This window comes from Camelus dromedarius, chromosome 10 (genome assembly GCF_036321535.1).
Source record: "Camelus dromedarius isolate mCamDro1 chromosome 10, mCamDro1.pat, whole genome shotgun sequence".
NCBI classification, from domain to species: Eukaryota; Metazoa; Chordata; class Mammalia; order Artiodactyla; family Camelidae; genus Camelus; species Camelus dromedarius.
In genome coordinates this window covers 71927372-71938943 of record NC_087445.1, presented here as the reverse complement: position 1 = coordinate 71938943, position 11572 = coordinate 71927372, and the positions used below count along the sequence as shown (strand labels likewise).

At 57.5% G+C, this 11572-nt stretch overlaps 1 protein-coding gene across 1 annotated transcript in view; it reads left to right on the top strand.

The window, feature by feature from the left end:
• The first annotated feature begins 54 nt into the window (after positions 1–54).
• Positions 55–11572, top strand: part of EEIG1 (estrogen-induced osteoclastogenesis regulator 1) — a 34809-nt gene continuing 23291 nt past the window's right edge. The window contains exon 1 of the mRNA XM_010984295.3: positions 55–1068. Within this exon, the coding sequence (XP_010982597.2) occupies positions 653–1068 (416 nt within the window). The 5' untranslated portion in view covers positions 55–652. The remainder of the gene's footprint in view (positions 1069–11572) is intronic.

Here is an 11572-nt window from a genome sequence, read left to right as displayed (position 1 = left end):
CCCCTCCTGCGCTCAGCGGCGGCTCGGCGGGCGACGGTGCTGGGCCTCAGCATTCTCGGAGGGGCGCCGTGCAGCGTGGGGCTCGGGCGGCGGCGTCGGCAGCGCGGGCGGCGGCGCTGCTCCTTGTGGGGTGCTGGGCAGAGGCGGCGGGTGAGGCGGGCGCCACCGGCCGGCCGGAAGGCGCCTCAGCTCCGCCGGGGCCCGCGGCACGGGACCCAGGACCGAGGAGGAGGCGGCGCCCCTGCTGCCTGGAGCCCAGCCTGGGGCCGCCAGGAGGGGTCCGCGGCCGGACGTTCACATCCCGGAGCGTCCCTGACGCGCCTCCCAGAGAGGCCCCCAGAGCTCCCAGCCGCCTTCTGGGGGTGCCTTCAGCCTCCCTGGACTCACCTACGCGGACTGCCTGGCACCCAGGTGCGGGAGCGTGGGCGCGGCGTGGGCACCTCCCCCGGCCGCCAGCGGGGCGGGGGCGGGGCCGCCCTCGGTCTCACGGGTCTGCCAGTCGCCTTCAGTCTCACCGGTGCCCCCGCCGCTCACGGTCGCGGGGCGTGAGCTTCCCGGAGACCGCGGCTCGGGATGCTGTCAGCCAGCGCGGCTGCTCGCGCGCCGCCCACCACCCCTGCCCTTGATTCCTGGGCCATGCCCCAGTGTTTACATGCCGGTGAAGCCCCCGGCCACTCCGAACCCCTACAAGCCCCAGCTCTCCGAGGGTGAAGCCAGCCGGCTTGCGAACTGGACTGGTCATTCAGACTTGGACCCTCCGGACTCAGATTCCCGACCGCTCTGCTGCCTCAGCCACCATCTGGGCGGGATCCGGCTCTGGTGTTTTGAGGAGGGGGTGTGGTGTAGGGAAAGGAATCCTGGGGATTTCTGGCTCCCCCTCCTTTTTTTGGCCTTCGGGGCTTCAGACTCAGGGAACTCGCTCATGGCTTTCTTGATGAAGAAGAAGAAATTCAAATTCCAAACCACTTTTACCCTGGAGGAGCTGACTGCGGTCCCCTTCGTGAACGGGGTCCTCTTCTGCAAGGTCCGGCTGCTGGATGGCGGAGATTTTGTCAGCTTGTCGTCAAGGTAGGAGCTGGGGCAGTCGTGCCTGCAGGGGAGGGGGATGATGAGTGAGATCTAGCCACTTGGTGAGTGTGGAATTGCCCCTGGGGCCCAGAGAGTCCTGGAGATTATGTCTGGGGCAGGTTTGCACAAGGCTGGACAGAGTGATCTGGGAGGTTTGGGCCTGAGGAAGTTAGCAGTGTGCAGGGCCCCTGTCTGCAGGTGACCAGCTGGATAACTGGTGGTCTGTCCTTTAAGCTCCGTCTTGGGGCCTTGCACACAGCCCATGGTAGGCCCAGTTTGCAGACTCGGCACAAAGAGCCCAGTGGGATTTGTGCCCTGAAGGGCTGAGAAGAGGAGGAGTGTTCCAGGCCACCTTGCAACTAGCTGGCCACTTGGGCTATCATATGATTTAGAGCCTGGGCCAGCCACAGGTTCCCTGGCACTCCCTGGCACCTGAGAAGGTCCTGCCCCAGGCACTCCTGGTCTGACTGGAGGGTGGTGGCTGGATTTTGGCCTGCCCAGCCCCGTCTGAGTGACTGTCCTCTTCTGGCCAAGGCTGGGCTGCTTTGCATTGCAAATGCCCTTGTCAAGGAGGCTGCTGCCCTCTAAAAGAAAAGGGTTTGGTCAAGTTGGGTTTTGTGTTCTTCCTTGTCCTGCAGGTCCAGCTGCCCATCTCACTGTTGAGGGTGACTGAGTTCCCAAGCTGTGTCCACTGACTGGGCCCACCAGGGGTCACACAGTACTGTCCTGCCCAGGAGACTACCTTGGAGTCTGGCAGATGGGAGTTTGAGTCCTAGCTTGCCACTTTCTGGGCCCAAGACAGATCTCTGTTAGAATTGTGAAGAAGTTTCAGCATATAGAATGCGGTGGAGGGCCTGGCCCAGTGCCTGGGACCAGCTGGTTCTATTTCCTGGTCTGTCCCTTTGCTCCTCAGGCCTCCTTGCAGGCCCAGTTAGCAGAGGCTGCCTCATGATTCTGAAATGGAGGTGCCTGTTATAGATGGAGAAACTGAGGCCCAGAGAGAGGGAAGTGGCTTGCAGGAGGCAGTTGTCAACTGAACTTGGCCTTTTTGGAAACCTGTTAGATAAATCTGGTGGTCGAATGTTCTGCTGGGAGGAGGGAGAGGAGCCATACAGCCTAACCCAGATTTAGGAATCCCCCGTGTGGGACAGGGCGGGGTGCCTTTTCTGTGCACTTGGGCCTCTTAGGCTGGGAGCTGCTTATCTGAGGAATTCAGAGAAGGGCTGCCCTTTGCTTTGGGGGTGGGGGCTGTCCTCATTGCCTGGGAAGCCTGTGATCCTGCAGCCACCCACAGAGCAGCCCAAGGTTTCTGGGAAATGGCTGTACTCAGAGCTAGGACCTGGGGTCGGCTGCTTACTGGCTGGGTGACCTAGGGCAAGTTACCTAACCTCTCTGATTCCAAGAACCAGCTATTGGTACTGTACACTCTGTTTTACTAGCAGCTCTCACTTAACCCCTTGACCATGCCGTGGAGTGGAGTGGAGGTTGGGGGAGGCCTGTAAAATTATTATCCCCATTTTATAGAGGTGGATACTGAGGCTCAGAGGGAGTGATTTGCCTGAGTTAATACGGCGGAGCAGGGATTTAAATTCAGGATGTGCTTTTAACCACTACCCTGTTCTGCTTTGAGCCTTAGCTTCTTCTGTGAAGTGGGAGAAATCACACCCACCCTAGAGTTGTGAAGGGGAGTGGATAATGTATATACCATGCCTGGCCCAGGCAAATTGTTGCAGCAGCTGTGGTTACTATAGCAGAGGAGCCCAGGCCCCAGCCCCTCCTAGGTCTTGGTGGGGCCAGCTGGAGTCAGCAGGGGGCCTACATGTGCGCTCAGGGTTGGGGGGTGGGATCTTGGATCCTACTGAGGAATTGGTATTCAACCGTAACTTGGTGTCCCAGGCCCTGGGGCCACTGTCACCCCGCCTGTTAGGCTTTCCATTGCCCTAAACCTGCTCCCTCATCTGGGAAAGTCTGGAAAGTTCCAGGTCTTAGCCCACAGCATCTGGATTTCACCTCTCTCTCCCCTTCTTCCCTCTTGGCAAGGGGTAATGGATTCCCTGAACCCTGCTGAGCCTAAACAGCCTTTCTCAACCCTTATCATGGATAAAACCTGAGTGAGATGAGGAGGGAAGATCTGAGGAGATGGGGGTTTCTGGGTTTCCACCCCCTCCATTCCTATCCCCCACACCCTGATCTGCAGCCTGGGAGCCCCTCTTCACAGCCCACCCCTCCAGAGAGCCAAGGCCCTATTGTTTTGGAGTTGGGGTGGGGTCAGGGGTGATAAGACCTGCTTAGATGCTGGGCCCAGATCCAGTAGCATACTGCCCCTACCTCCGGAGACCCCTAACATGACCCAGAGAGTGGTGGCGGTGGCAGCATGGGTGGTGTCTGAGCAAAGCAGGCTGAGGCTTGGCTTCTGCAGCACCCACCCTCCTTGCTGGATTGTTTCCCTGTGTTGGGTGCCATGGCAACAGCTGGGTACACAGCTCCAGCCTGACCCAATTTGAGCAGGTAGAACAGGTGGTACGTTGCACTGCTCCCCAGCCTCATCTTTCTGAGGCCTCCTTATGGAACCATAATCCTCACAGCCACCGTGTCTGAGGGCTTGTGCTATGTGCAGGTGTCATGCTGAGTGTTTTGCAAATGTACGTCTGCAAATGTGTGACGGGGAGTAGATAATGTATATACTGTGGCCCAGGCAGATTGCTCTCTGCTATCCAGAGAGGCACCAGGTCTGGGGAGGTCACCTGACTGGGAGTGGAATTGGGAAAATAACTGTTTTATCATCAGAGTTTAAACTGCCTTTAATTGTGCACTGCTGGATGCCAGGGATCTGCCGAATGCCTTAAATGTGTGATCAGTTGAGTCTTTGAACCACCCTGTGAGCTGATGAGGAAACTGGGGTCAAGAGAACTAAAGTGATGGACCCATGTCACTCAGCTGGGGAATGCAGAGTTGTGATTTAAATTTAGGCAGGTCTTGCTCCTTGGTTGTCAGGGGGCTGGAATCAGCAGCTACAGCCCCAGATAATGTCCCTGGACCTTTGAGGGAGTTTCCTTTTAGTGGGTTCGGTGGTACAACAAAGTCCAGATTTGGATCATTTCAGGGCACTGGTCTAGATCCTGTGAGATCTGAGGAAAAGGGGCTTCAGGGCCATAGGAGGGGATGGGGCTGAAGTCATTGCTGTGGACTTGGGGCCAGGCACAGGCTGGCACTGGGGCACAATGGGCTTTTGCCAAGTCCCTGCCCACAGACCTTCCAAGCAGATGGCATCTGCGATGCTTTCCTAGGGGTCCCGGGAGTGATGCAGAGGTCCCAGCCAAGTCTGGTGAGTTGGGAAGCAGTGGGGCTGGGCTGTGGTCTCCCCAGGGCAGGCTGGGCGCAGACTTCCAGCCTTGAGCCAATCTGTCTTTCAGGCAGGAGGAATCCCAAACATCCTGAGAGGTCTCTGTGCCCAGCTGGCACTGGTCCTGTGGCCTGCCTCATGCACGTGGCTAGTGGTGGGAGGGAGTGGGCGGGAGGCATTGATTTACCTTACAGCAAGTCCTCTCTGGAGGAGACAGGCAGAGCATGCCTCCTTGACCAGTAGATGGGGAAACTGAAGCTGCAGGCACTTGTTTAGGGTCACTTCATAGGAGGAGCTAATGGCATAGCTGGGTGGACTTTGGTTGGCCCTGACCTCTGTCCACTGTCCTTCAGTACCCCTCTTTGCATGAAGGGGCAGACTGGGCCAGAAAGAGAAGGGGACCCCTCCAGGGGCTCTTCCTGCTCTGGACTTGGGTGCCAGGCTATCCAAGAAGCAGACTGTATGACGTGGGGAGGCTCCAACCCCATCCTTTCTTCTTTGGCATCTTTGACTCCTCAGTTGTTTCTTTAGTGAGATTTTTATTTAGGCAACCTGTTGAAAGAAGGCACATCTGCTAACAGTGTGGGTACTGCCTTACCTCTGTGGGCCTGGCCTTGAGCCTGCTGGGATGGGAGGCCTCCGAGGGACGTTTGGGATTTGGGGGGCATGAAGAAGGCCTTGGACAGATCAGCTCTGCAGCTGGAGGCCCTGTGCCCAGGCCCGGGAAGGCCAGGTCTTTGCACACTCACCACAGGCTTGGCTAGTCCTCTGCTTCCCCGAGGCCCTAGCCCTCCCTCCTTGGAAAAAATCTGCAGACGCCACTTGAATCTGCTACCCTTCGGGGCCTGCTCTCACGCACATCTTAATGTGGGGGGAGAGCTGGTGTGGAGATGGACTCATGGTTCTGTCTCTTGGGCCCAAGGAGGCCAGGGATGTGGAGGTGCAGTGGGACCTGAGGCAGCAGGGCACCCACTTCCCTTCATAGAGCAGGAGCCCTGGAGACCGAGAGCCAAAGAGGGAGGAGGAGGCTAGCAGGCACATGGCCCTGTTCCACATTTACCGAGCACCCTGCTTGTGCTGGGCTTTCAGAGGTGACTGGGACCAGACAGCCTTTCTCCCATGGAGCTCCCCATGCCGGGGACAGTGTTCCTGAGGGCATCACGGAGACATCAGAGCCAGGCAGATCTGGGACAGGTCCTCCCCAGGGCCGACTGAGGAGGCATTTCCATCCAGTCGTCTGTCCATTTGTTTGACAGATTTCAGTTGGGCACCTGCCCCAGGCTGGACGGTCCTTGCCCTCATGGAGCGCATGCTCTTATGACGGGGCACATCTCTGTGATGCGGAGGGCTTCACCAAGGAGGTGACCCTTCACAGGAGACTTGAGGGGTGAAGGGGATTGGACTGGAGAGAGGTCGGGAGCCTTTTTGGTATAGCCCCCTGACTGGAAGGCACTTGGTCGGTGGTCTAGGCAAGGGGCTGGTGTGGTTGGGGTGTGGAGAGGAGGAGCAAGGGGCTGGAGTACATGAATATGGAGATGGCTGGGCTGGACCCTTCCTGGCTTTGGGGGTTCAGCCAAGGGGTGGGGGAGCAGTGCACCTGGTTTGCCAATTAGGATGATGGCTTTTGGCTGCTGGGTGGAGAAGACTCAAGGGGGCCTGGCCTGACTAGTAGTCCAGCCTGGCACCACACCTTGCACTCAGTAGGTGCTGGAAGATGGAAGTTCAGAGAGCGCACAGTGGCCAGATATGGCTGGAGTTTTGTTGCCCTATACAGTGCTCTAAGAGTTTTTGACAGCATAAAAATCCAGACTTTGGGTTTCTTTTAAATCAGAAGATCTGGATCTGGCAAGAGTGCCACTTGGCAGCATTTGGCCTGAGAGGTTTTGCAGCTGCCTCCTCCATGGGCTGCCTGCTCTGGGCTTCTCCTGACTCCACTGCGTGCCCGTGGATCCCTGACTGCAGCCTGCTTCCCTTGTTTACTTGAGCCAGCTTGGTCCCTGGAGCTCCTTCTGTGCGCAGGCTGGGGCCTGAGGAGGTGGGCGCTTGTGGAGAAGTGTCTTGCTGGCAGACTGGCTGTGGCACCAGGCCAGCTGCGGGCTCCCTCGGGGTCACACTCTGCTGTTGGTGCCCTTGGTGAGGCCTGAAGCTGCCCAGCTTGTGCCTGGTCTTGGTATCTGCTCCTTTGACTTGGCCTTTGCTGCCAGCTGGCCACACGATTGGCAGGTGCCACCCTGGCAACTCCTGCCTCCTGCCTGCCAGCCCGGCAGTGGCAGAGCCCTGACCCGAGGTGATCTGGCACTGTGGAGCCAGGGCTGTTCCCCGAGGCCTGTGCCTCACTCTGAGCTCTTTCCTGGGAGCCACTCTGGCCAAGGGTTCTTTGCAGTAACCACACTGTGTGTCTGAGGGACCTGAGTGCCTTTGAACTCTGCTTGTTCAATACCTGGAAGTTCTGACTGGGGTTCAGAAGCTCTGCCTGGACCTTGTGACAGTTGCCAGCGTGTCTGCTCACAGGCCTCAGGAGCCTGGGGACTCGGTGTGTGGATTCTGGTGACCGCCAACACAGTCACTCGCCTGCTGCGGAGATGAGCAGTGTACTCGTGGCAACCAGTATAGATTTATCCTCATCAGACAGCCACAGAAATGTTTGAGCAGGGGAGAGACATCAGATTTGCTTAGAAGGAGACCTGGAACTAGTGTGGGGTGAGAGCGAGGAGTGTCTCTCTTCATTCTTTACCTTGCCTGCTACATTTTGGGTTCTGGGGATACCAGGCCTGCTCTCAGAGCCCCAGATATGCTCCATGACCTGAGGTCTGTCACCCCTGGACCTTCTGGCTCTCCATGAGGTCACACTGTGCCATTCATTGGTGACCTTGGTGAGGCCTGAAGCTGCTTAGCCTGTGCCCGGCCTTGATGTCTGCTTAGGGCTGTTGTTGCAAACCCTTGGTCTCTGAGCCTCTTTTTGGTGCCCTGGGCTTAGAACAGCTCTCAGATGCGGGCCTGGAACCACCCGCCCCCACGCTGCCCAGATGTCGACTGGGAAGGGCCAGCCCGCAGTTGGGAGGAAGAAGCTCCAGTGGAGGACTTGCTGCCTGTTTGGTCAGGCTGGTGCCTTGCCCCTCACAGGAGGACATTTTTGTCCTTCTCTGCCTCTTGTTGCCCGTATAACCTTGGGCAAGGTACTTAGACCCTAAGCCTCAGCAGCCCCCCCACCAAGCGGGGCTGCTGGTGCCTGCCTCGCAGTGTTTTGGAGGACACAGTGAGGTAATGCCTGTCAGACATCCAGCTAGGCTCCGGGCACGTGGTACAGGCCTTGTACACGCTGTCGTCCATCCTCCCGTCCCCGGCTGAGTCAGGGCAGTGGGCTGGATGGCGCACCTCGGTTGCCCCTCCGTGGCAGCTGGAACTTCCCTGTGGGCCAGAACTGACTGGGGTGCCATCTCTGTCTCATGATCCTAGGGGTGCTGTGGGAAGAGGGTACTGCTGGAGGGGTGGGAGCAGGTGAGGAGCACACCTAGTGGCTGAGGAGCTGGACCTCACACTGGAGCTCAGGGTCCCCAGTGGGGTCTGTTTACTTCCTTGCCCCTATTGTCTTAAACCTGCCTGGTCTTGGGTGCTTGGCTCTGAGCCAGTGAGAGCTGGAGTGCTCCCCTGGGTGTGGGGGGCTTCTGCCTGTGGGAAAGGGCCTCTGCACAGCCTGCTCTGGGACCCACACTGGGAGGCAGAAGACAGCTCCCCACATGAGGTGGAGGGCAGACTGTTGGGGGATGAGAGCGAAGGGGAGAAAGCCAGAGGCCCTTGGTGGATGTGAGGCCCGGCTCCTGCCCCAGATTGTGGGCAGGAGCGGCCTCTGTTGCATTTAAGTCCTCGGGCTTCCTGCCATGGGTTGGCACTGGCGCAGGGCTGGGACTTTTCCCCCTTGGCCTTGAACCAGTGTGGGCGCTGATAGTGCTGGACCGTGTGCTGGCCGCCACCAGCCGCTTGGGCCCTGCCCCTCCCCACCATGGTGCTGGAGGTATCAGCGTGTGTCAGGAGCAGCCCTTGCCTGCATACTGGGCAGCTGGGCACTGCCATGGGCTCAGAGGCTGTGATTAAGAGGCAACTGAGGGCATTGATGGGGTGTATTGGGTGGACCCTCTGTAAGGAGTAGGGTTGCTCCTTGGGGGATGGGGAGGAGGCAGAGGCTGGTCCCTGCCCTGGGCTCTGCAGTGGGACCTTGGCAGCTACTCACTGTCTCTGTGACTATGGCCAATAGCCTTGTCCTTGTAGCTTCCTCCCCTATCAAATGGGGTGAGGGTGCTCATGTGGGGGTGGGAGGGCTACCGAGATCAGGGCTACCCGCTCAGCACAGGACCATGCACCTGGAAGCTGAAACCACACTAAACCTACTGAGTGGAGGAGGCACACAGTCCAGTGCTGAGGTGGGTGCTGGGGAAGGCAGAAGTCTGGGTCCTTTTCACATGCAAGGCGCCCTCACTTCCCACCACTTCCTCTCTGAGAGCAGACAGACTGCAGACATGTGGGGGCAGCACACCTGCGACTTCCCCATCCCCCAGATCCTCAGGGACAATTTTCTGAGCACCTTGTGTGTGTGTGGCCCCATGCTGCTTCCTGGGGATACAGCCCTGCCCCCCGTAGTGCCCCTCTCCAGGAAGCCATGCTGGATTTGGCCCTAGGGGTGAGTAGGTTAGCAGGTGGTGGGAGAAGAGCAACCAGGGCAAGAGTGCTGGGCAGGGAAGAGCCAGTGGCCTCGGGCTTGGAGTTGGGGGAGGCCATGGGGAGGGGCTTGGACTTACCTGGGCAGGGATCCACAGGAGGATGTGAATCAGAATCAGAACCACCAAGGGCAGCCATGGAATTGACCACTTGGGACTCCAGGTTGCAGAAGGGGAGGTGGTTGTCAGCTGAGAGGAGTGGTTTCCCACCTCTGTCATCATGGAAAGATTAAAAACAAAACTTGAGCCTACTACGCAGCAGTCGTTGCTATTCACAACAAGGACAGTGTCAAAAACAATGTTGAGGGAAGGAAGCCAGACACAAGAGCATGCTGTGTGATGCCATCTACATAAAGTTCAAAAGCATTTTGATTAAAAAAAAACCCATCCTGATGCAAATCAGGATGATGTTATCTTTGTTGGGGTGGCGGTCATGTCTGGAGGGGACTTCCGGGACCTGTTAAGTCCTGCTTTGAGGGGGCTGGTTTCACAGGATGTTCTGAGAGTCTGCCAGCTGTGCGCTGATGTGTACATGTGTCTCTGAGAAGCGGCCTTGAGATGCCCCACACTTTTGGTGGTGCTGGGCACTGGAAGCCTGGAGGAGGTGCTCAGGTCTTTACAGGGTCTTTTTGGCAGGGCAGCCCGAACCATCCCGACCTGATAAGCATCGCTGTTCATGAGCCATAGCTCATCTTGGCAACTGCCAACAGTCTTCTGGCTGGGGATTTTCCTTCTGCTTCTTTCAAACCCAGCAGGGGTGCTGGGTGTGGGGCTTCGCAGTTTAGAGGGAGGGCAGGCAGGCTCCCGAAGCTGCCAGACCACGGGATCTCTCTGAGCCTTGCTTTCCTCTTCTGTGAAATGGGTTGATGAGCTCCTTTTTGGTGCTTGGATTAAGTGGGTTAGCCCCCTGCACAGAATAAGCACTCAGGAAAGGCTGGCAGTAGTTGGTGTTAATCCAGGGCAATTATTGGAGGGGATCCACGGGTGGAGCAGGAAGGAAAGGTCCACATTCCTCCCTCTCTTCCCTTGTTTTTCCTCTCTCTTCCTGTGGTTCACCCATTTAGCAAACATTTGTGATTAGAGCCAGGCTGCTGCCCTGGCCCTGTGCAAGGACCAAGACAGCCATGTTCCCTGACCTGGGGTCCATGAACTGGAAGGAGACCATTAGATACATCAGCTCACTGAGAAGTGCTGAGCACAGCAGGAGAGGAGGCACTGGGCTCTCCTGCCTGCTCTGGCCCTGACCACTCCCTTTGGGGATGGTCCTTTGAGTACTCACCTTGAATGCAAGAGAAGGCCTGACCCAGTCCTCCAGCACCTCCTGAAAGTTTCCTGTCGGCTAAAGAGGGATCACATGGACCTGGATGAGAACGGCCATTCCCATTTTGGATGCAGGCTGATCGAGGCCCAGGCTTGTTACAGATGTATCTCCAGTGTCCCACTCAGGCCTGGCTTGTAGTAAGTGCTCAGTTAATGTGTGTGGAGTAAGTAGATGACAGGGGCAGCAATTGGCCTAGAGTCAGTCCATGAGTGTTCAGGAGAATCAGGTGTCTGGGGAGGAGGTAGAGATTGGTGAGTCAGGGCTTCCTGGTCCCACCTGACCCTGAGCCCTTTGTCCTATGTTTGGAATCTCAGAGAGCTCCTGAAGATGGCTGGAAAAACAGGTCTGAGTGTGTGCTGGTTTTGTGAGAGGATGTGACTATGGCTGAGTGGCCCCTGATTATTCACTGGTCACCTCAGAAGTCCAGGTAGCCATGGGGAATGCTGTGTGGAGCAGTGGGAACACCTGGGGGCAGATCCAGAGATGGTGATGACCTCTGACCCCTGGATGATGGCAGGGAGCCAGAAGACATGACCTGACCACAGCTGGGAGACCTCTTTACTGGAGGTGGAAATATCAGCACAAGAAGGTCAGTGGTAGCTCTTGTTGGGAGCAGGGCTATGAAGGTCACTCATTCAGTCATCAGAGACTTACTGAGCACCTCCCATGTGCCAGGTGCCAGCCATCCTTAGGACTCGGCAAGCAACAGTGAAGGAAATAAAGGTCCTACCTCTAGGTCCTCTGTGCTTTGCAACATAGAAGCCTCCTTCTGTTTCCACTATACCTAAGACCCAGGCCCAGAAGAGGGAGTAACTTGCCTGCAGTAGTTGTGGGGAGGGTGCTTTCAGGAAAGGCTATGGGATTGGGTAGGGGCTCAGAGGACAGGGACATCCCTATGACTCACTTGAGTCCAGCCATTCGAGGAACCGGGCTCTGGGGATGGGGATCCCTCCCTTCTGTTTCTTCCCTTCCTTGAGTGATTCAAACACCACCCAGGCGTGAGTCAGCCAGGAGCAGCCTGAGCATGCCTGGGCCACCTGCCAGTCTACCTCCCAGGACGTCCCTGCCAGGTTCAAGTTCTGGGGAAATGTTCCGACCCATGGTCCTGGGTGTGGAAGCAGGGCCTCC